This window comes from Armigeres subalbatus, chromosome 3 (assembly GCF_024139115.2).
Source record: "Armigeres subalbatus isolate Guangzhou_Male chromosome 3, GZ_Asu_2, whole genome shotgun sequence".
Taxonomy (NCBI): Eukaryota; Metazoa; Arthropoda; class Insecta; order Diptera; family Culicidae; genus Armigeres; species Armigeres subalbatus.
The window spans coordinates 144,859,105-144,885,491 of NC_085141.1; the positions used below are offsets into that span (position 1 = coordinate 144,859,105).

The window sequence follows — 26,387 nt, forward strand, 5'->3', positions numbered from 1 at the left end:
TTATAACTTTTTTCGCGCTTCTCACTTCTCACTTCTCATTTTTAACTTCTCACTACTTACTTCTTACTTTTCGCTCCACCCATCTCCTTTCTCACCTTCTTCCCGCTACTCACTTCTCACTTCTCACTATTAATTTCTCATTTTGCACATCTCACTTCACACTTCTCATTTATCACTTTCAACTACTCACTTATAACTTTTAGCTTTTCACTTCCCACTACTACTTCGCACTTTGAATTTCTCACTTCTAACTACTCACTTCTCATTTCTCACTTCCCACTTATCACTTTGCACTTCTCACTTACTTTACTTATCTTTTCACCTCTCACTTCTCACTATTTGTTTGTCTCTTCTCAATTCACACATCTCACTTCTTATTTTTCACTTTTCACTTCTCACTTCATTTTTCACTTTTCACTTCTCATTTATAACATCTACTTCTGACTTCTCATTTCTCACTTATTGCTTTTCACTTAAAACTTATAACTTTTCACTTCTCACTATGCACTTGTTACTACTCACTTCGCACTTTGAATGTCTCGCTTCAAACTTCTCACTTCTCATTTGTCACTTCCCACTACCCACTACTCACTTCTTACTTTGCACGTCTCTCTTCTCATTTCTAACTTCTCACTTCGAATTTCTCACGTTCTAACATCTTATGTGTCACTTCTCATTTCTCACTTATCGCTTATCGCTCGAACTTCTAAGATGTCGTACACTAATTACGTAAGCATATTTTCCGTGTTTTCCGAACCTTCCTCTCCCCATGAAAGATTTTCCCCAAACAAATTATTTTTTGTTCATATAGAGCGTAGTATAATGACATGACCCTCCCCCCATAAGTGCTTACGTAATTAGTGTACGAACGCTAACTATATCATGCATGTAACTGTTTCTGACAACATCGAGTTGGCGAGGTGAAAATGCATTGGAAAATTACTTCGACTTAGAGAATATCAAGTATGGAAGATATCGACTCACGGAGGGAAAGCAGTATGCTAGATTCAATCGAGCTTCATAACATCGAGTAAGGGAGAGTTCACTGTATCTCAATTGATGTGAATTTATCTCAAAAACTAAATATGCGATGATAGGAAAATCCGGAAGTTTGATAACGGTAGCAGAATACAGACAAGAAAAATTTGAACTTTAATAAAACGCATTGTAACCTTATTTTTCTTATTGGCGTTACATCCCCCACTGGGACCGCTTTTCAGCACTTCCACAGTTATTAACTGCGAGGTTTCCAAGCCATGGTACGATTTTTGCATTCTTATTTCATGTGGCCAACACGATGATACTTTCATGTCCAAAGAAGTCGAAAAAAAATTCCAAACTTAAAATTTCCGAGACCGGACCGGGAATCGATCCCAGCCACCTTCAGCATGATCATGCTTTGTAGCAGCGCTTCTTACCGCATAGCTAAGGAATGCCCCGTTGAATGCCAAACGGGTCATACAGCCGAAAATATCATTTGGTCAAACAATAGAGAATGTGAAAAGTGACTCATAATAATTAAAAGTGAGAAATGAGACGTCTCACTTCTCATCCTTTTTTACTTCTCACTTCTCACTATAAAAAAGAGAAGTGCGAGTCGTCTCACTTTTCATTCCCAAGGAGTGAGAAATGATAAGTGAGGGGTTTCACCCTCGTATCTCACATCTTCGCACTTGCTACTTCTCACTCCTCAATTCCCGAATTCTTACTTCTCACAGTGAGAATGAGAGATAAGAAATGAAAAGTAATAAGTGAGATCTAAGAAAAAACCAATCTCATTTCTTACTTTTCACTTTACACAGTGTGAAGTGAGAAATGGGAAGTTTAGTTCATTTCTCACTTCACATTTCTCATTTCGGCACCAACATTTTAAAAGGGCAAAACTGCTTTTGTAAACAAGTGCTTCTCACGTCGCTAGTGGGCTAATTTGTGCCTACCCACGCAATCTAACCTAAGAACAGGATTGGCTGCTTCCATCAGTGGTGTTGGATTTTAACGTGAGAAGCTCTTGTTTACGAAAGCAGTTTCGCCCTTTTGAAATGTTGGTGCCGAAATGAGAAATGTGAAGTGAGAAATGAACGAAATTTCCCATTTCTCACTTCTCACTTATTACATTTAATTTCTTATTTCGCATTCTCCCTGTGAGAAGTAAGAATTGGGAATTGAGGAGTGAGAAGTAGCAAGTGCGAAGAAACGGCACTTTCGGCAAACTACTTTTATGGACAAAATCTCGGTCAAACGACCCTTCTCCGTTACAAAGCAGAGTGTACTGTAGAAGAGTATATACATGAAATAAAAATTCCAACATATCAAAATTTTATTGCGTGTCTTTCTTCACGTCCATTTATTTTGCGCTTCAAAAACCAATTTTATTATTTTTACTAATTCGGCACCAACATTTCAAAAGAGTGAAACTGTTTTTGTAAACAAAAGCATCTCACGTCGCTGGTGGGTTAATTTGAGCCCACCCACTCAATCCATTACCACTGAAGGAAGCAGCGAATCCTCTTCTTTCGTTACATGGCGCTGGATTGCGTAGGTGACCACAAATTAGCCCACCAACGACGTGAGAAGCTTGTTGCCGAATTGTTGTAGCAATTACCTGCGACCTTGATGGAAATAATATTGTTGATGCCATTGCTTTGAACCGCAGTCTATTTTCAGTAACAAATAACGGGACCTACAATTACTTACCATCCAGGGAAGAAATCCTGGAGTGCCAAGGTGATGTTGTCTCACTAACTAAATGGCAAGAATTTAAGGTTTGCGAACTGGGAACCTCATAGGGTGACCTGCGGCTACAAGTATCCACCAAATCCGACGGGTGCTTCTCAGTTACGGTGTGAGAAGATTTCCGCACTGTGGGACTGGTAGATGCTCGCAGTTTGGCATATTCAAACGCTCAGAACATATGCCAAGGTCGCTCAGAAGAGTAAGGTGAGGATAGCGCCCGGCCCAACGGCACTGAGTCAGGAATTACTTACTTGACAGGTTCCTTTCCGAAAGGTCCATTTAGAAACCATTTTGGGATGCCATGGGTTTGGAGGTTTGTGAGTAGGCATGAATAAAGCTTGCACGAATATGTTTTTTTTAAATAATGTCTCCTATCTATCTTCTTCGGCAAAAATAAAACATTTAGGGGGTCAATAATAATTTCTTTTATAGAAATCATGAATTTCCCGAACATTTTTTAACAAATGCAATAATTTTTCGATTTTATTTAGATTTCCATAATCATTTAAGGGACCCACAATGGAAAACAGAATAAATTTACTAAGAATGTGATTATAACATTGTTCAAATAGTAATTCTCGCTGGAACTTGTAGTGAAGAATGTTGCATTATCAAATTCAAAAATGAAGAAGTTTTTGGAATGTTTGTAAATAAAACTAAATATTTATTTAGTATTGCACGTTCTGCACGTTTAAAAAGTTGCATATGTGCATTTATAATAAAAATTGTCTATATATGCAGAAGGCCGAGAGTTAAAAAAAAATCTGAATGCCAACAGTCAGATTCCACTGGAATCAGAACTTTGAAGAATTTGCAATCACATCTCCACAACTAGGCATGCATCGGAAAAAATCCTCCGCGCCTTTCTCAAAAACAAAACCCATCCGGAACGCAATTGCAAATGCATCGGATTTATGCACGCCAGACCCGCCCGTTGCAGGTGAGCGCGCGCTCCCCTCCCAACATCTGCTGCTCTCATCTTGTTCCGGCCGGTCGGCGGTTCACAATCTTCATCAACAACAACACCAACAGAGGCCGCAAAAGCAGCAGCAGCAGCAGCAGGTTCAGGAGAAAAGACAGCAGCTGACTGACTGCCTGCCTGTCTGTCTGACTGACTGTGGCTTCCCGGCCAGTGAACTTGCAAGCATTAAATTTATTCAAAACATGCAACATTTGCAGCCAACCAACCAGCAAACCAACCAACAACGGAAGAATTTGCGCGAGGCGCGAGAAAACCTCACAACTTCACGGATTTTTGAATCCCCCTCCCGAGCCCCGATCCGATCCTGGGCGATTCAGTTCAGTCTCTCAGACAGTCAGTCAATCACTTCACGATCTCGGTCGACCGCCCGACGGACGGAACGAGAACGGCGGGAACCACGCTGTTGTTGTTTCTGCTGCTGCTCCGGCTGAGTTGCTTAGCCGGTCGGTCGGGCGGCGGTGGTTAGTTATCTTATCGGTTGGAAATTATAGACAGTCGTGTTCCGAACTGGAGCTCCGTTCCATTTCTCGCTGTGGGAATCAGCTTGGAAATGCTGATTTATAAAAACCGATATTAATTATAATTAAGTAATTTAATCACTGACCATAGCGCACGGACACGGAACGGTGCGCGAAAGGCGTCAAACGGGCGCGAGAACACGTGAGAGGGCTTTGATCTCGCTCCTTCTGGTCCAATTACGGAGGGGTCTCCCTATCGCGGCTCGTCGAGATCGCTATCTGGGAAATGGGTTTGCGAACGCCTTCGTCCAAGAGTAATTATTACCGACCGAATCCCCTTTCGCAGATTGACGACCACACTTCGCCGCTATTTAGCGGAAACGAATTAGTCGCTTCTGGTGGAAATTGTCTCCGTTGTTTTCGGGCGCCCACAACAACGAACAGGATGCCGTCGATTTGCTTTCTGAGAACACGCAACGACAGCCTCAACCAACAACCGCCCGACGTAAACAATGTCGTTCCGGTGGAGCTCCTCGCTAAACAAAACAACACGCTAATGAGCACGTCTTTCAGAGCGTAATTCGATTTGAATACGAGAAATTAACTGCCATGTTCTAACCTTTTACGGAAGTTCAGACGCCGTCGTATCTGGTCAAGTCCTCTGGGTCGCAGTCTGCAAGCTCCCGCCACCCGCACCTCCGCGGAACCTGCTGAGATTTTATTAACTATTAACCTCAATCGTACTCTCGCGCCGTTCGATTCGCGCGCTCACTCTCTCTCTGTTTCTGTTGCTCTTATCCTCCTGCCACCGCACAGCTCCTGCTCCGATCGATCGATCGATCGATTGCCACAACAGCCGCAGCAGGACGCACGAGCTGAACGGAGGAACAGGCACGGCGATGGGTGGAACCGTACCGAGAAGGAGGAATGCAAGAAATCGTGACCTACTCGCGCCCCGTGATCACTCGGCACTCGCGCTTTGTGCATTACTCTTCACCCTCGGTCACCATGCTCGTCGATCGTCGCCGTTACAGCACCGCGTGCGCAGGGCTGCCTGATGCGACCCTGCGACTCTCTTTCTCTGACGGGACACACCATCGCCGTCAAATTCGCAAAACACAACACACGATCCCGCCCCGAAGAAGCGTACCCCATCCGCGTTCCTCGCGGCGACATGATCGAGTCGTCGATCGACGGCTCGGTGCCTTCCGAACTCACTCACTCACTCACTCACTTTATTAATAATAAACCCGATGATGATGATGATGAAACCGATCAATATAATCGTCAGTGTACCTCACCGCGTCGCGCCGCATCGCACCACGGAACCTAATGATCATGATTATCGGATATCGGAGAAGCCGCCTGGGGGCTTTTGCCATCAACGCCCGCCGCGCCGTCACACCGTGCGCACTTTGGTTTCGTTGTGGCGGAGATTCCCGGAGATTGTGCGGGCGCATTCTGTGTACATCCCTGCGCGCGCATGCTCATTGTCAAAATCGTCAGAATGTCAAACAGCCAATTGCTGGCGAATGCGAAGCTCGATTCGAAAACGATGACTCAATAAAAAAAATAAAAATGGCTTATCTGTGTTAGTATGGATGTAAACATCATTGTGTCGAAACTAATAGCACAACCGCAGATGAAGGGAAATTTGATGCAAAGGAATTATATTATTTTTCAAGTATTTCCTTTGCATCAGACTAATCAGTGATAAGGCGTTTACTCAGGGGTCGTACACTTATTACGTGAGCAATTTTCTGTTTTTTTTTCAACCCCCTTCCCCCATTTCTTTCTACAAAAGATTATTTATTTATATTTTGCGGAAGAGAGCGACAGAGCCTCTTCCTCCCATAAGTGCGTACGTAACATGTGTACACCCCTAAGGATTAACAAATGTAAGAATATTATCAAATTACACCGATTCGAATTGGTCAAGTTCTGAGGACTGTATACAATAACTGACGTTGTTTTGACTTTTTCTGCGAAATACAAACGCATTCATCTTCACAGAAAACTAGAAGACTCTATCCTTCAGTTTACATCGTCGAATACTTCCAGGTAGTACACAAATTGTTGCATTCGAAAATATAAATTTAATCAGCCTGCATCTCCACCACTTAGTTAGGTACTTTCAACCCATCAGCCAAGCCCGGTCAGTCCAGCCGCCAATCGCTCGATTGGCAACTCCAATTGATTTTAATTCAATATTATTTTGTTGCACGTCGACCGTCTCGGTGAGAATCGGACCCCAGACTGGACCCAGCGAACAGCGCAGTACAGTCCGTTGGGAAGCCCATCTTCATTCCGCGGTACTACGTACAGTAAGTCACCCGCAACGGCAGCACAGATCCCGATAGCGGGGGAATCAACATGCGACCGATCTCACGAATCACTGGGCTAGCCCGCAGGCGCCAGCCAGCAGAGGGAAGAGACCTATGGCCATCTTGGGCCCTGCTGCCCTTCAGATTCGGTGCCAAATGAGCCCGCGAGTAGTGTCGAGGAGGAAATGAAAAGAAAATCGAAAGAAATAAACTCATAAGTACCGGCCGCGCGGTTCCAAAAGTCGTGATCTTATTCTTTATGCAATGCAGAGTCGTTTTGTCTTTCTTGGTGATTCGATTTGGGGGATCGCGAGGTCCGGATGGGGATCCCAGCACAGCGCGACCCACGCGCATCTTCCCGTTAACGGTTTAATTATACTCGAACAATAGTACTGATGCACCGAATTAAATGATCGTTTCTCTCTCTATGATGATGATGATGTTGATGATAATGACGACGACGTCTGGGTTTATTGAACTGCTGGTGGAATCTTCCGTCAAAACGAGCAGTGTTGCCAATTTACCGCTTCCAGGTGGTGGACGGTGGAGGATTGGATCCGCGAGTCACGCGGGTGGAGATTTAATGCGATCGTATCGATTTTCCCGTCCCAGTTTGGATCGGAGATCAACGTCCTCGTGCTCGCGCGCAGCAAATCGCTATCATCGTCGATCAGAAAATAATTTATTATTTTGTTCATATACATTTTCCTCTCGTGGACCGTTCCTGTTGTCGTTGAGGGGGATGATGTGAGGACGGAACCTTTTAATATCGCAACGAGGCGAAGAAACAACACTCCACGATTTTTTTTTGTTTCGTTCATGTGAAACGTGCTCGTATGATCGATTGCCCATGACGACGTCGATGGTGTGGTGGCGGAGGACTGGTCCGTGATCATCATCATCATCTTCGGGTCCACCGGGCCAACAAGGAGGGAAAAATACACACCCACGCTGAGAGGAAAATTATACACCTTTTCCCTGGCGGAGGCAGCCCCCTGTCGACAGTCAGTTGCATTCGGGCGAGGACGAGGACGTTTTGCAAGCGGGATTCTACGGTTTTAATTTATGATGAAATTTATTAAAATTTGACACTCGATAACTCTTGGTCTGACAACACATGTGTGACTCTTTCTCTCCCGGGGAACAGAATTGTCCATCCCGAGTCGAGTAGCAGCAATCGTCGCTGATTTTTAATCAAACATAATTGAATTAAATATTTTGATATATGCACCAGGCGACGAGAAACTCGGAGGACCTTTCCCAGGACGTTGATGTTCCACTTCTTCGGGTGTCGACAACATATCACTCACATTTGGAATCAGCGGAGGGAAAAAATCCCCTCAGACTTCACCATTTCTAGGTTTGCTGCATTCTATGCAAATTTATGCAAAAATATTTCCTGTTAACATTCTACAAAACAGCGTAAAAATTGCGGTTCCAAAATGGTCTGGGACAGTGGTTCTCAAATAGAGTTTCTCAAGTTGATAATGTGTGCAATCAGTTGTACAAATATTTCCTTCCTCTCAATTTAAGTAAAATCGCAGGAACATCATTGAATTCTTTAGATGATGAAATGCGGCCAAATAATTTAGTAGAGGGAATCAATAAGTGGGTAGTTATTGACCAGATTACTTTCTTTACATTGGAGGAGGAAATATTTAAAAAACGAGACATTGTTTGAGTTATTTTCTTTTGTTTGGGCTATTTTCAACTAAGAAAAGCTCAAAAATCATGCAATGATTTAAATGGATGATTTGGTCCATTATCCCGGCAGTTTTCAACTCGCCCATGATTTGAATCGGCCTTGAGTTTGATTTTTTTCCTATACTATTCTAAACTCATCATTATTCCGTCAATAGAAGTGGTTCATCCCCTAATGATTGAGAAACACTTCAATTCAATCCGTTTCACATACTGTCCCGCTTATCCACAACAAACCCGATATGCCTGCCGGACAATTCCCATTTCCATTCCCCTGCCACCGTTCCCAAACCTCCGAACCTTCAAACGACGATACGGATGTTACAATATTGCATATGTGACCGATTCTGCCACTACATACCAGCCCGCCATCGCCACCTCTCGTACCATTTCCCCGTCACCAACGGTCGGACAGTGTTTATGAATAATGCATAATTTCACAGGGATCACTTTTCCCGATCTATCACGACGACACACCGCAACCTAGCCGCCACCGCAAAAAGGGGTTTCATAATCAATTATCTCCCAACGAACCTCAAAATTATCTCGTTGCTGAAGGCTCCCTCCCAACCCGCACTACTTCCCACTAGCCGTCGCGTCATGGTACGTATGAGACGGCATTCTCGACATCTCTCCAGCAGCCATCCAACCGCACAAGCACAAAGCGGCCCAGGGATGAAAGTCGAGAACCCGAATGTGATACATCTTCCCGTTCCTTCCGGGCTTGAAACCGAACTGAACTTCTGCAACAAATGAGTGAATAATCCTGCTGCTCCGGTCGTACTAGGGCGATCTAAATTTGAATATTGTTGAAACGTATTTGATTTTCATCACGATCTTTGCGTAAAATCATATTTCTGGATAATTAATCATGCTTCTCTCTAAAGAAAATAAAATAATTGGTACTAGCTCACCATTTTAAATTTAGTTTGATATTTTTTATGATACTTATAATTCTTATTCAAAATTTTAATTGAGTTTCGAATTAATTAGAACTTTAATAAAAAGGGAATTAGTAGTGGAATTATAAAAAAGTATCAGAATCACGTTTTTAAAATTTTCATTATAAAAGTAAACATTTTTGGAACACCCATGTGCCTACCTATGTCGTACATCTCGTACATGTGCGCTGCAGTTGGGGTAGTCATCGGTGTTGACTCTGACGACGTTCTCTGAGTGGGTGGAGAAGGATCCCTCCCGGAGGCAGTCGTTCCCGCCCGTCCCAGTCCCAGTTGCGAGCCCATAACTATTCGTTCCGGACCGCGATGGCAACGGCAACCGGGAAGCGAACAATGCGAATCTAGATAAATAGGTGTATCATATATTTTTTAATTTAATTATCCGATTTTCGTGGCCCAAGGCGCCCAACGCCGGACCGCACCCCACATGGTTTGGTTGAGGCTCGGATCGCATCGAAGCGAAAGCTTCGTTCCACGATGATGGATGGCGGGAGATTTGCTTGCCGCGCGCGCGCTTCAGGTTATCTCGCTCGCTGCAATCGTTCTGGATCCGCAATCGGTTTCAATTACCTTACGGTGGAGATCCTAAATACAATAGAGCGAAACTGAACCGTTGGCTTTGTTGGCGAGCCCCGTCAAATTATGCAACTCTGACGTCTCCTGGAGGGCTCGTTCCCTACCCTGCAGTTGCAGGTGGTTGTTCCAACGCCAAAGTTATGACGATATAGGTTTTAATCACCGACTAGTGCAGTGCGATATGTGGCAGGGAACATACTGTAAAACACCGTTTGCCTATCAGCAGCAGCTGGAAAACAGCATCGAACGCTTCATGAAGTTTCTTAATTGCCTTCCGAGCGGAAAAGAACCAACGGAGTTCTTATGGCTTGCCAGTTAGCTGAGCAACGCAGCAGTAATGAGATAAATAATGAAAAACTATGTTACGAGTTATGCTCAGCTGAAGATCTACTCCTAAGCATTGCAAATTTAATCGCGAAAAACAGCAATCCTTTCGCCTGCATCATTATAATAGGTGGTAACTACATATGGTACCCGACTTTGAGTGATTGTTGAACACGGTTGCAAACATCAACAACTAGGTTGCGCGATAGGTTAGTGATTATCATTACTTTTTTAGCTTAATTAAGAGCTTTTGGACACGTGTTTTTATTCAATCTGGATATGTTCAACTTGATATGATCATGTAATTAGAACGGGTTTTATTAGCTTCCTCATTATAAATGCAATGATCGCAACACAATCACTTGTTCGTACATGAATGGGAAAAAATTAATGGGAATAAATTCACTGCTTTTCCATTCGGAATACGAAAATACACCTTCCTCTGAATCAATGTTCTATCCCTGTTGATAGATGTGACATAGAAAAACAATCTTATTTACAAATTACCTGACAATGTGTCATACCCCGAGCTGCACCTCACGATTTATTGGACCTTTCGTCGTGCTGAAGAAGATAACGTCAGCGCACCCCCAGTCTAAGATGCGATAACTGCATCCTCCCCAGTAAGTTAATCTTTCGCGCGCATTATTTTCCAAAACACTATCCCGTCAAGAGCCCCGGCTTATTGTCCATAAATCATCCACCGACTGCTCTAGGAGGGGGGGCGTTCAGTGATGTTACGAGCGCCTAGTCAATGGGAAGGCGGCGGTCGTAGGGTCATCTCGTTTGAGTAAATAGACGCTATTATGGGTATGCAAAAACACAACGTCGAGAGGTTTCTTTTTCATTAACTTTTAATGGCGGCACCTACCCGGTTAGGACCGGGAGGACATAAATCAACAATGGACCCCAACTCGGTCGCCTATGGGTGTATGGGTTTGCAACATCAACCGAAGCCAAAGTTCGTGGAAAAGTCAACGCATTTCCTAAGCGATCGTTTCAGTCACCGACGACAGTCAGTTGAAGGCAGAGGTGAGCGCGCTTGGTAAACATTTTCCTCACAGGTCCGAGACACACAAAGAACGTTCAGGGCAACCGGAATATGGGTGGATGAATGAGCGAACGGACTAAAAGTTAATCCTTTTCCCTATATGTTGGTCGAAAGTTGGTTGGATGTCTTCATTTTCGGCCGTCCCAAATGTGACTCTTATTCTCAGCTTATGTGAAAGTTTGTATATTTAAGGATTAGTAATAGCACTTAATTGTTCGCACATTGGTGATGTTTTTTTTATATATTGAACGACAATAATGGACTTTCGTATTTTTCTCAAAACAAGAAACTAAACTTTTTTCTACAAATATTTCAATTGAGATTTCACTTTTGTAAAGTTGAGAAAAATAATTTCTATATGATGATACAAACAATTGCTCTAAAGTAAAATATTGATAGGAGTAATGATGGCTTCCATTAAATAATTCTACAAATATTCCGAATCTCGGTCATAACATCATTGGATAAAAATACGAAGAATAAAAGAAAATCTGCCTCAGGCGTCATTTCCGCTAAAGAAATTAAAAAAGAATTATCTATTAAGAATTTGCTTATCATAACTAACGAGCCTGGAAAAACAAAGAGACGCAATAATCCTACCTTTAACAACCTTGTGCTCGATTGGAACAACTGATTTGACAGCAAATGCGCTGTTCCAATTTTGACACTTCATCTCTTTGTTATGAGTGCAGCCTCTTTAATCATAACCATATTCAAAGAATTCATTTTCCGAAATGTTGAGGCACAATTACAGTGACGACCATTATTGATGCCATTGTGGACGAGCACTCCCGGAGAAGTTGAAGTTTTCAAAATTGAGTTGATCTTCATAAAGCATATTTTGGCATAATGCTTAAAATACCTAACTAAAGTAAGCAAATCTCCAACTTCATGGTTTCACAAATCATTGATAGCAATGGCGTTCCTATGACATCGATATCAAACCCGTCACGGTAGCCATGTTTCGGAGTACATTTCGTTTAGACCTTTTTGACTTGATTTTGGGAAAATCTCTACAGTGGCCCGTAATCATGTTACAAGCTTGGGTTTTGAAACCACAAAACACAATTTTTGTTATTGTTTCTTAAAATCTTGAAGTTTGGGACTATGAAAAATATGCTTTGGAATCCAGAGGAAAAACGTGTCAAACTTCTGGTTTCAACAAGGCAGCCAATAATGTGGGTTCGAAAGGCTGCTTTTGATCCTCAATCATCTTCCGACGTATTTTCTGATCAACATGACGATATTTCCATGAGTCGATGGGCCCTTCAATATCAACGCATCAGATATATGGTTTTACAAATTTACGACATAAGCTTGTACAATTTAGTACATTTTTTTAAATTCCAAAAAATGTCCTTTAAGAAATATAGCAGGAATAATAAACTAAATAAGTCCATCCTATCGCAGAGCATGCCAGTGTCTCTTCAAGAAGAATTGTTTTTACATATTCTAATTGTGATCAATCTGATCAATAATAACATCATTATTTTTGCGGGGAATAACCAGCAACGCAGAGGATGAATTTCTGACATAAAATTCTATTGCGGTGTATGCGGACTCCAACCATGCAGAATTGCGACCATTCTGATCCCCAATAACGTTCTTTCATTCTTCTTGTGGGCGTCCTACCAGCTGAAAAAATTAAAGTCTGGCACTCAATTCTCCTGAAGTGCAAGGGGGTGTCCCACCCCACAGAGTTGCAATTACAGTTTAACCAACCTAGAGGGAAAAATTCCGCCGATAAATGGTGATCATTAAGACACACAACAACACCATTTTTCTTGCGGGCGTCCTACTAATGAAGAAGAGGACATTTCGATACTAAAATCTATTTTGCGGCTGTCCCATCACGTATAATTGTCTCCATTCTGATTAACAATATCATCATTTTTCTTGCCGGCATCCCACCATTTCAGAGGAAAAAAATCCGACACTCAATTCTACTCAGTGTATATGCAAAGAGCTGTGTTCAATATTATACACAACACCACCATTCATCTTGCAGGAGTCCCACCAACGCAGAGGAAGATATCCTGACACTCAAATTTATTATGTGAGTGTCCCACGACACAGAATTGTGTTCATTCTGATAACTCCATTTTTTTTCCTCTTGTCCCACCAACACAGAGGAAGAAATTCCGACACTAAATACTATTTCAGTATCTGCGGTCGTCCCACCACGTAGAATTGTGATCATTATGATACACAAAATGGTGAAGCAGACGGCACGAAACTCTCACACAGCAGCGAACAAAGAGTCTGCTGCGGAAGAAAAGGCTTCTCTTCTTAGAACATTTTGCGAATTTGATTTTGGCGAACAGTTTTCGGTGCTTGAAATTTGACCGTATTAATTGCCACCACTGGTCATAGTCGATTCTTTAATCTATTCAGGGCTAACTTTTTCGTAGAACCAATATTTTTGAAACCTACACTATTTTGGAAACAAAAAATTAATAAAGGCTTTAGTGTGAACCGACCTGAATAATTGGCCTTATATTTGCCCATAATGAACACCATTCACAAATTACATAACGCACTAGGGGTTGGGAGTGTATCTGTCAGCGTTACGGCCTATACAAATTTTGAATCCCTTCCATAGAAGAAACCTAACCAGCGGGTGGATGGGGGTTGAAAATGGTCAATGTTAGCGTTATGTTATTTATGAACGAACCCTAAGCGGTAATGCGGCAAAAACCTATTGGGGAATATAATGTCTTTAAGGTAAGGAAACGAGCATAAAACAATAACAAAATTGAGATATATTTAAAAAGGTTGCTTAAATTTGAAATATCGACGAATGTATTTACGATCAAATGCCAAAACCTCTAATTTCATTGACGCAATCGATTCGTTTTCTTATTTAGGATTAACTTATCTCAAAAAAAAATATTTTTAAATGTTTGGAAATTAAAAACGAAATATCATAAAACACAGTGCTATGTTACTTTAGACGTTAACACGATAGGCATGATAGACATTAGGTTAATGTTCCTCAGGCACAATTTAAATTCCTCATTCTTCATTTCATACGATACTCTTTGGGATTGTACGATTGTACATGTTCCCAAAACCGATTCCTAGACTTGAATCTTTGTCCAAAAGCTTCATTTAGTTAGACATAAGGACGTGGCATAAGGACGTTTTCTCGAAAATAACATTTCTGTGAAAAAACATTTACTCGAAAAATCATTTCCTCGGAAATAACATTTTCCCAAAAAAAAAAAACATTTCCCAAAAAAAGCAAATTCTCGAAAAACACCAAAAATTATTTTTGTTCGAAAATGACATTTCCACGCAAATAGAATTTGTCGAATATACCATTTACGTGAATAAAAAACATTTCCTCGAAAATAACTTTTCCCCAAAAATAACGTTTCCCCGAAAAAAACAAATTCTCGAAAATGACATTTCCTCATTCACCTAAAAGCAACATTTCGTTTGAAAAATCATTCCCCCGAAAAAACAAATCCTCGAAAATAACATTTCTCCGAAAATAAACATTTCCCCAAAAAACAAATCCCTGAAAATGATATTTCCTCGAAAGTTTCAATTAGCTGCAAATAACATTTCCCCAAAAATTATAATTTCTCCGGAAATGGCATAAGTTAGGCAAAAGGACGTTAGGCATAATGGACGTTTCCCCGAAAATAACAATTCTGTGCAAAAACAATTACCCGAAAAATCATTTCCTCGAAAATAACATTTTCCCAAAAACAACACTCACTCGATAAAAAAAACAAATTCTCGAAAAAGACATTTCCTCGAAAATTAAATTTGTCTGAAAATAACTTTTCCCTAAAAATTACATTTCCCCGAAAATAGCATTTGTCGAAAATACCATTTACGTGAAAAGTAACATTTCCTTAAAAATAACTTTTCCCCAAAAATAACGTTTCCTCTCAAAAAAAAAATCCCGAAAATTACATTTCCTCATTCACATAAAAGTAACATCTCGCTTAAAATATCATTTCCCCGAAAAACAAATCCTCGATAATAACATTTGTTCGAATATCATTTTTTTTTCAAAAATAACATTTCTCTGAAAATGACATTTTCCCAAAAAAAAAGCCTGAAATGACATTTCCTTGAAAAAAGAACCTCCAAAAAAAAACAGATCCCCGAAAATGAAATTTCCTCGAAAATAACAAAATACTGATAGATATTTTGTACCGACTTCGAGGTAAAGAAATGTGACTGAATTCGTTTTCAATATAGGTATAATGAAAATATGATCCAACAATGTGTGAACTATTTTCTCTCTCATTTTGCTTCATCGCAGTATTCGAACGTGCAGTAAAAATAATTTTTGCGAACAATTTCACGACAATTTCATTGATTATTAATTATTAAATAAGTAAATTCAATAGTTTTTCTTTCTGTTTTTCTTGTTGTTCTTCCCTTTTCTTCTAAACAATAAATAAATATGTTGAGAAGACCTTGTTTTTAGTTTGAGATGCGCTTTAATTGTCCGCTCACCATGTCGATAATCGAGGGACTCGTGTACTCAATAATTCACCGTATTTAAAATCTTCCAATTTCGGAAACTGAAAGTCAATATTTGGTCTGCCTTTTAGTACAAATCTTTATTGCCTTCTAACAAAGGTCCTTACCCTGTCAGTCGGGGGTCAAAATGTGATGTGACACAAGTTAATTGTTCTACCAACAACGACAATAGAATTCGAAACTGTATGCCCAACGCATCACCATCGACGATGGGGACGATCTCTAACGGAAACATTTCCCTAAATCTCCCGCCGATGGGAAGGAAACTCGTTAGGACTTGGGATTTTCGCAGCACCACCATCCGAATAGCAATCGATCCTATTGTGCCGCGCGGGAGCAATATTTTGATCTTGAAAGCCCGCGACGTGAACTTTTCTTGCAAGACGTGAGAAGCGTCAGCACAACACCCGGGAGGCCAAGCGCACCGCGAGGGGCTGGCAAGTAATTGAATCAATTGGTCTGACGCTCGCTCGAGGAGGCAGGACCCGGAGGCTGGTCCCGATAAAATGTCAAACAATTGGAAACATTGTGTCACCGTCGTCGTTCTCTCGATGTCGTTATAGCTCGTGTGTGCACTTTTGTGCCGAATGTTTTGCTTGCAGTGTAGTGTAACCCTACGGGGGGAAAAGTTTTTAATAATTAGGAGATTTTTTGTGTGTGTTTTGGGTTGTTGGATGGAAGGGACACAGTCGCTCGTTAGTCAATGGGGACCTCCTGCTGGTTCTTTTCTTTCCGACCCGGACCCGAGTGTATGATCTTGCTGTACCACGGCAGCTATACGCAATGCTCGGTCCAGGACCGAGGGACAAGGGATTTTTCATTCACATTATCCTTTGCCCATAGAGAAGAAGTATGAATGGAAAGGACATGCAGCGCCGTCGTTGCCCTGAGAAAGACCCTGACAGCAGCCAGCGGTGGCAGTAACAATATTCGACGTCCTGGACACAATAGCGGTGAATGCGATTATTCTTTGTATACCGGGTTTTGTTCTCCGTCCCAGGACTAGAAATAGGCTCACAAAAGTACGACTATTAGGATGCTTTTAGCAAATTTCAATTTGCATAATGTTACCTGTGTCGGAACAGCGCCATCTGGAAGGATGCGCCACCAAAGTTCGACGCCAGGAAATTCATTTTTCAACCTCACGTCCGCTCGACGGAACTTTGACCACCGATGACGATGATTTCGGCTTGGAGAAGCCCAGAAGCTCCTCCATCTCATCGGTTCTCGCAGCCAGTGAACGGTGGTTTCATTGCAGGACGTGAGCGTTAAATAAAACACATAAAAGCAGAGAAAATTGGACCTACCAAGTCGCTCAGAAGCCGTTCACAATCCGAACCCGAAACGGGTACGAGTGATAAATTGAGTTATAATCATTTCAGGCCACCGTTTGCGGCGTAGGCCACCTGTGTATTCAAATGAGTGCCGATCGCTGCGTGGAAAATGTATAAAATAAATAAATCACAGCCCACCCAAAACAGGCCCCGGTCGGCGATGCGATCGGCCGACGACGTCGGATCGGTGATCCAACATCTCCATTTCGCAAAGCCTTTTCGCCCTGATCGCTCCAACCCAGTAATTTAGGACTCGCCGAGAACGGAAAATCTGCATAATCATAATTGGTGACCATCGGCTTCCACCTTCCCGAACCGGACGCGGACGGCCCCGTTTCGGTTAGTGGAGTGTTTGTATTATAGTAATAATCGCGTGCTACCTCCACTTGGGATCTTCCCGCCTACGGCGACGACGGCAGCCGCTTCTCGGAGGTGCGCTCGCTAACTCATTCGAGTGACGGCGCGGCGGCGTACACAACCTCAATCAGTGCGGGGTCAGGCAAGGATCAGCCACGGAAGCCATTATCAGACAGACAGCTGGTCTGCTTGTGTTGCTGCTGCTGCTGATGCTTTTAGGCTGCCGGTTTGAGCAGTTGGTGTATAGAAGCGCAGGACTGAGCGAGTATGTGTCGCCCTCTGGGGGTCACTTCATTACGCGGCTAAATTCAATCAGTAACGCAAGTAAGTTTGTAATGGGCTCGCCTCGCTTGCTGCAATAGTGATTTGCAATGGATCGAGATGATGAAGCAATTTTATGAGAGGAGAAAATTGATCCCATTCGGATGAGATTACTTGTTTTCGATTATACGGCATAATTATTCGAGTGCCATATGCATCCGTTTTCCGATCATCATCATTATGCAGCAATATTTCATCTTTGGTGTGTTTATTTGTTAAATAAAAAGATAATGTCTAATTATGTTTAATCAAAGCTTGAATTGGTGGAAAAGTAACGTTCAAAATATTTAAAATTATAATTTCAATAATCATTCTCGATAGGAAATTATGTGAAAATTTTTACCTAATTTAGTGTGCATTTTTTTCGCTCAATTTACATTCCGTACTTGCAATGTAATATTTTATTTTAATTCTATGTTTGTTAAGGTACGTTGGGGCAAGTTGGAGGCATTTTTTGACGTTATGCGCAATGAATCATCTGATTGGCTAACTGGTTTGAATAATCATTCCCAATTTGCAAGTTTCAAATATCAAACATTTCAACAATAATAACAGCCACGGTTACGTCCGTACAAACTGGTACAAACATACTCATGGAAAACATAATAAGTGTTAGTGACTGACCTATATGGAAATTTGATGTAAATGGTTTATAGGGAAGTTAATGGTGAGATAAGAATATTGATTTTAGCATCACTCCAGTGTGACAAAATGGTTAAATGAGTGAGAAAACCCGATTTATGTGCACTAAAAGTCATGGAGCTTTTATTTTACCACAGTTCCTAACATAAATTCTGATTAAACAATAAAATCAATATCAACAAGCAAAAAAACGAAGGCCTTCTTAAACAACACATTTTATCTTAAGCCAAGTGAATGTATTATCCTCACTCTCCATCTACTATATCTATATCTATTTCTTATGAAAGTGCAGATGAGTTGTCGGTTTTCATCAAAGCAAGTATCATGTTACTTACCCATTTCTCACCATTCTTCAATTGACCTACATTCGGACACGGCCGGCGTTGGTATTGGGCAATTTTGAGTTGCCAGCTAATCTGGCCATAACGGAGAGCTCACGTTATATTTTATTTAAATAATCAGGCCCATACAAATATTTAAAAAAAAACCTGATTAATCCACCTAGCGGTGTTGGTGCCTTTCTTGTGCATATAAAAAAAATATTATTTTGGCCATAACTGTTGAGCCCATAGTGCCTTTTGGCCAAATTTGCTAGCAAATCGGATAAGGATAAGTTCCTTAAAATAAATGAGTTTTTTGCGCAAATACGTACATACACATACAAACATTCTTTGAGAAATCCGAGGAGTTTTTGGATTTTTTTATAATAAATATTAATTTTTTAGTATCCCCCCTTCTTAACCTTTCGAATATTAGTAGACACAATTTTTATTAAATACTAGTCGAACCTTTCTGATCTTGCTCGAGTTGTTTATTTTTCGATAAAATTGTCAACCTTTATTTGATTGCAGCGTCGAGCTCTAGCTCGATTTCAGTTCGAGTTTTGTGGCTTTCTCCCGAGATAATAAAAACTTTGCATTTTGATAATTTTCAACTTTACCAGTGGATTTTATCGTCTTTTTATTTATATAAACACAGCTGATCCAAAGAATTGATTGGTGAGTAAATCTTGCAAATCGGTAAGCCCGTTCATGAGTTATATTGCCTCAATGAAAATGCAAACTCATTTTTATATACATAGACTAGACGAATCTGCCCGATCTTGCTCGGGTTGTTTTTTTTTTCGACCTGTCAAACTTTTAGTTGATTGCACACAGTATTATATTTATTCAACTTCCCCAGCGAAATGTTTTAACTTTTTATGTATATAAACACAGCTGATCCCAAGATGAATCGATTAGTGAGGAAATCTTACAAGTCGGTCCAACCATTCGTCAGTTATAATGCCTTAAAGGAAAAGCAAGCTCATTTTTATATAGAGAGATTTGTAACGATCAAAGAAAAATGTTTGATTTGTAAGTTCGAGTGTGAGAAAATTTAATTTTCATACGTTGTGATTTGATTACAATTTCTTTTAATATGTGGTTTAAAAAAATTGAGCATGCTGCGCATTTGATTTAGAAGAAATTGTTTTTGCGAGCGGGTAACTCGATAAAAGTGATGTTTGTTTTTGTTGTGATTACACCCAATATATTTTTTTTACACGGTTGGTATTCTTTAATTTCCCGGTTAACCTGATCTTTCACAGCTTTTTAAATACCACCCAAATTTTCTTTGATTTTTATGAGAATTTTTTCATGGGTTAACTCATAGTTTCATTAACGCTAAAGGTCGTAATTTGTCTAAAACCCACCCGTGTAAAAAAAGAACTGGGTGTATCGAAATATTATATTTAGCATTTTGCTCATTCACCTCTGCCTCGGCTGCCCGATTTATTGCGGACAGACTACCCACTGTTGACAACGCGGACCAATGAAAGGATATGCCATCTCAATCAGACGAACTCTAAGACCAATACTTGAGCTCCCCTTCTAAGGTTCGATTCCAGTGGCGCACCGACGATGACCGAAATTCACCTGACATGCGGCGCTTGGTTCGATTTTTGACGTTGAACTGGCTAGGCTAAGTCTCTTCAACGCAACACAGTTCGGTGGTTAGAACTCTTTCGATAAGTAACTGGTGAGACTGAGGCCAACCAGCAAGACACGTTTCGGTTCACCACCGACTTCGGGATCGTAACTGATGGGGCTTGAGCCCTCCAGCTGGGTATTATTTGGTATAGAAGGAAAGATTAAAGTGGTTAAAACGGTGAGGCTTGGATCCTCGAGCGGAGCGCGATTTGGTGGTCAGACCGAGCCGGACACTGATCATGGCCGGAACACAACTGGCAAAGCTTGGGCCCTCCAAATGAGCGCTTTCGATGGTTCAAACGACGATGATATCCCGACCCAACTGGTATGGCTTGGGCCTTGCAACAAGGTGATATTCGGTAATCAGACTGAGATGGACGCTGATGATATCCGGAACAAAACTGGTGAAAAGTGGGATATTTGGTGGTTGGCTCGATGATGAAGTCCGGACGCAACTGGTAAGGCTTGGGCCCTCCAGCGGAACGCAGTTTGGTGCTCAAACTTAAACGGACGCTGATGATGGCCGTAACACATCTGGTGAAGTTTGGGGCCTCCAGCGGAGCGCTATTTGGTGATTGGAACGATTTTGATGTCCGGACCCAACTGGTATAAAGGAAGTCAACAGGAATCTGACGTGGACCCAGGCCAAGGCTAAAGCGAGCAGCCTCCCGGGATGGAGATCTTTTACTTTGGCCCTATGTACCACTAGGGATGCTCAGGATACATGAGGTGAGGAGGACGCAACTGATGAGGCTTGAGCCCTCCAGTGGGACGATGTTTATTGCTCAAATCTTAACGGAAGGATGACGATGTCCGGACGCAACTGGTGAGGCTTGGGTTCTTCAGCAGGGTGCGGTTCGGTGATCAGACCTAATCGTGCGCTGAAGGTTGTTGCTGATGGTGGTTGAAACGATGATGATGTCCGGACGGAACTGGTAAGGCGGAACCTCCAGCGGAGCGCGGCTTGGTGTTCAGACCGAGAAGGACGTATATCATGGCCGGAACTCAACTGGGAACTGGGAAGCTTGGGACCTCCAATGGGGTGCGCCTCGTGTTCTCGTCGGCTGACGGGACGCAATTGATGAGGCTTGAACCCTCCCGTGGGGCGTGGTTCGATGGTCAGACCAAAACGGACGCTGATGATTCCCAAGATGGCGGCAATGTCGTATTCAAAATGACTATTTTGGGATTACAGAATGCGAGAGGTATTTCTACTTTTTTATTTCTCGAAAAAAAAACCTCTATCCAAGGGACTTGAGTCACTTTAGAATTTTAAGGAAACATCACTCTCTTACATATGCAGATTGTTTTATAAAATTAAACTTTCGGATTAAGATGGCGCGCACTACTACCACCTACTACTGTCTTCCGAGTCACAGTCAGAAAAGAGAATTTTCCTGAGGTTATTTTAATTGTTTCCTTTTCTTTTTCATAAATTTAAGTTCAATTTGGGCAATTTAGTGCATAACGGTGTTCTGGTTCGCCACAGTGGGTTTAGCGAGGGGGAGAACAAATGGAACAAGTAGATAATAAATTAAGGAAAATAGTCTTTGCAGGTATCCAAAAAGCAGGATTTATACCACCAGTAAGACTGTTTGTTTTTTGTTTATCTATTTGTTTATTTTTGGATTTGGTATAGAGATTAAGGAATTATTGGAAGGACTTACTGACATCTGGAGCCTAAGAGTTTAGAATTGGGTCCAGCAGTTACATCTTTCATACAAAATTGTGTTACACAGTACACAGTACACAGGAGTGTGTCTGATATTGAAAATAAAACTTATAATTTCGAATTGATTGATCCTTATTATGTCCAACTGGGAAAAAAATACGTTCTTGAAAAGTCATCATATACTGAAGCATCGTTACATCGACGAAAACATGCCGATCACATGCGGTGGAAAAAAAATCTTGTATTATATGGAGACAACTTTAATTGTGTAACTCAAATTTTCAGAAAAAATATGTTGCATTATATAAACTTTTTTGCATCAAAAAAGTCTATAAGTCTTTAATGAGGTACACATGTATTGAAACATGAACATGCATTTCCTTTGAAGACAAAATTACAAAATTTCCGTCGAACTTGAGAAATTTCTCGTTGAATTTCAGAACAATTTGCCGAAAAAGCTTCAAAGATTTTTTCGAGGGAACTCAGAAGAACTTCTCGTGAAAAAAACAGACGAATTCTATATGGAGATTTAAAGGATTTTCCCGAGGAAATTGTAGAGAACTTCTCGTTGAATTTCAACTTTCCGAAAAAAAATCAGAAAAAAATCACAAAAATATTATAGGAATCCGGAAATGGGACACCCGGAAATGGAAGACAATTCGATTGTCGCGAGAGCTCCTTTCGGTTTTCAAATGGGACTACTTCGGTTTTAAAATGGATCTACAATAGAATAACAAATAGATTTGCCGGCTGCACCAATACTACCCAATAGAATCGATTGAAACTTACACTAATATTCGGTTTATCATCTCTCATTATGCAGGTTGCAAATCGTTCTTCAAGCGGTCGGTCCGACGGAACCTCACCTACTCGTGTCGGGGCAATCGCAACTGCCCGATCGACCAGCACCACCGGAATCAGTGTCAATTCTGTCGTCTACGAAAGTGCCTCAAAATGGGAATGCGACGCGAAGGTAAGTCAAATTCGATTACATTTTTTTCGTTTTTGTTCGTTTTTTTTTTGCATGTGATGGGACGGCCAAGAAGGTGCTAAGTACGCGTGTGAACAGTAGTGAAAAAAGTACGCCCAAAGGTCAGGTTATAAATACAATGTACAAACCCACGGTGAAAGCTTCCGAACGATGCCATCATCGTTATTGACACGCCAACGCGGGCGAGCGCTAAAGCCAATTTGCCAATATACCCGCCGTGGTACTTATTTGTGGAAAAACCGCAGAAAAGGCGAACAAGGTATCGCTCGACATAGCGTCCTCAACGCCAAAAGAGTGGAGGTAACAAACGATGTCAAATGATGTTGACAAAACAAGTCACCGCCTGCCTTGTTGTGGATGCGGCTGGAGTCGCTGATGTGTGCGAAATACAAAAAAAGGGAAAGACAGTCCCGATTGAAGTTGACTGAGACAAGGTCGTCTTATATTAAGAGGCGAGTAAGGGGCAACGAGGTACTCAATGATTCTGAACAATAATCTATTAAATTCATTAGTTCTCCCCGGCGACGGCAGCGGCGCAACGGTGCAGTGCAATAACAAACACGTAAATCGTCGTCGTCGCGGAGATGACACCTTGATGAAGCGGAATTATTATTATTGCTCATTCGATGAATGCGAAACAAGTTATTATGTGCGAATCCAAAGCTGCCTTTATGCTGCACTTGAGCCTCATACAAGTTCACGGGATGAAGTCATTATTCATTGTGGGGAGCTTCGCGTTGTTCCTGTGTATGTAAATCATAATGTTATTACTGGAGAGCCTTAACGCGGTTCAAATTGGAATAATGCATGCGCATTAATAACAACCCATTCATCAGAGCGTGGTTGTGGCATGGCTCTGTGACAGAATCCAGCCGAAATGGATGGGATTACATTTGTCAGTGGCGTTGTTGTTTCGTCGCTGGCAGCACTGTTCACATTTTTGAAATATTTGTTTAAATTAATTTATTTTTACACATATTTTTTTCAGTTTTGCTTGCTTTGATTTAAGTGCTTTGATTTAATACCCTATTTTGATAAAATTGTTTTGAGAAATCTGTTCGATCAGATATTTGGGCATTTCAATTCAGTGTGATAGGCCCAGTGTTCCATAACTATGAGCATTACAATGGCTATTCAATAGCAGATGTGATAATCGTCATCCCGATAGGAAGGTGAAAAGATCTCTTCCTAAACTTGTCCACCACACTGTTTGTGTTCCCGAAAATCCACAACAAACAAAAATGGTAAAACCGTAATCCTCACACCGCACCGCATTGTGTGTCACTTTTCGGGGCTCGCACGTCCCGATTCTATCGCCTTGGAATGTCCATTAGAGCCATACACTCGAGCAAAAAGAAGCTGGACCTAATCGGTGTGAAGCGTCATGCGTCCGAATAATGTCCTTCAGTCGATCCGCCGTCACCTCTCCGAAGTGGTGCCCGAGGTCGTGTCCCTTTAACCATATCGTTATTAATTTATTCCAACGGTCAGTTTTGCTTCTTGACCACTGACTGGGTTGTGATAAAAGAAGAACCGGTTCCCAGGCTCTTCTCGAAGAAAGCCGGTTCTCCTGCTGCAAGGATTCACCCCTTTCATCCCTCGACGTTCTCAAAATCGAGGATCATCGTCCGTGAAACTCTAAGACTGACCGGTGGTCAGTCCTTTTCTGTGTCTTTTAATTTTACACATCCTTTGGACGACGCGCAAGCAGAAGGGAAAACAGACATCCAACCATAAATCTTCCTTCGGGAACAATAGAAAATAGTTTCCGTCGGTATTGTTCTTCCTCGCGCCGTTCGCCACCCAAGCAAAAAAGAGTCCCGTTTACGACGTGCCTCTGTCTCACAGGAAAACGGGATTAAATCCATCCTACCATCGCAATCGTCCGTCATCAATTGTCTGTCTATATTTGCTTTACATATTTAAAATCACAGAAATTGAGGAAGGGTTCCTCACCGAACCATCGGAAAGGATAATTTTGCGATCCGCCGGGACTTCGAACCGTGTATTTGCTCAAAATATTAAAAATCATAACGACTTCATAAATCACGGATCCTGGGAAAACGGGGCATTTCGGAACTTGCGTGTCATTCCGCTACTACCTGACGGTGGCGTTACGGCAAACAGTTATACACGTTATCAGCCAAGCGAAACACCCCAACGGTCTGCGTCGAGCATTGCTTCTGCTGACATGCAATCTAAAATGGTAAAGCCACTCGAAACTAACAACAACAATAAATAAATTGTTACACTTCCACACGTGGTCGTCGTAGATGGCTATCGCTTTCGGAATCACTCGACCCAAGGGGATACAAGTAGGCCGTGATTCCATTCAGATTGTTTTTTCAAAAATTTACTATCCAATGAATACTTGATGTCTTTATCAACTGCAACGGAGTGCGCCCGCAGCGCCCGGTGGATGTCACGCTCAACATTTGACATTTCCGCTCGGCTGGGGCAGCCCTCGACCAATTGACAGTTGCTCCCGTGTCGAGGGGAGGGACAGTTCCAGGTGTGTGCAATGGAACCTCAAAATAGGACTTTACCACTATTTTTTTTTATTATCGATTTCCCATCTGTTGTTGGCAGTGAATTCCGAGAACAACAATCGAACGAAACAGTGTTGCTTTCTTTATAAGTGAGTTTGTTTCTTCCATGTCGCAGCAGTAGGAGAACGCGCGACAGGGGGGCACTTGCATGGGAACCAAGCAACTTCATAGCCGTAAATAAACGCTCCTGCTGGGCCGTTTTCAGGATGTCACGCGAAGCTTTGTGACTTAATAACGATATTAACGTTACAGCGCTGTTGTGTAAACTGTTTGGAAATCGCTTTTCATGGAGACCCCGCGCAAAGAAAGGATTTCGCGAAATGGCTAGCAGCGTCAGAAAGGGGTTAATTGATGAAGTTCTCACACCGTTGATGGATTTTAGTGCTAATTGGAAGACGACACACTGTTTGTTGCGCGTTGTACTTGAATACATTTTGTACATTTATTGAAAACTGATTGAGAAAGTGAACGATTTATTTAATAATTATGCAATCAATCTTAGAAGAAACCTTGTGCAGTATGACCCCCTTCTCAGATTTATTGAATTCTACATTATTTGTACTGTACGCGGTTCTTTAGTGCATTTCATGCCTTATGGAGTATACGCGTTATTATCCATTTTTACATCCTATTTTTCTATGAATCCCGGTACATTTTCTATGTTCAGTTCATTAACGTTAATTTGTTGAAATTAATTGTTTGCACAGATATCGATGAAGACTACAAATGTTTAAAAAAGTTAATCCAAATCTAGCCGATTTTTTCATTATGTCGTCGAAATAATGTCGGGATCTCAGCTGTTGCTTGTTCCTATTTGGGAAGGTATACAAAACAGAACCCCACCGGTTGGCGTTCGGTGAAATATGCAACACCTGGTAAGCATCCTTTCCAACATCAATTGAATAGGTAACCCCCTCCGTACTACTCGTTCTGTATG

At 41.6% G+C, this 26,387-nt stretch overlaps 1 protein-coding gene across 2 annotated transcripts in view; it reads left to right on the forward strand.

Moving 5' to 3' along the window:
* Positions 1–26,387, forward strand: part of LOC134225667 (nuclear receptor subfamily 2 group F member 1-B) — a 216,270-nt gene that overhangs the window by 17,972 nt on the left and 171,911 nt on the right. For both annotated transcript variants that reach the window (XM_062705932.1, XM_062705933.1), the window contains exon 2: positions 22,734–22,883. In XM_062705932.1, coding sequence (XP_062561916.1) covers positions 22,734–22,883 — 150 coding nt within the window. The remainder of the gene's footprint in view (positions 1–22,733; positions 22,884–26,387) is intronic.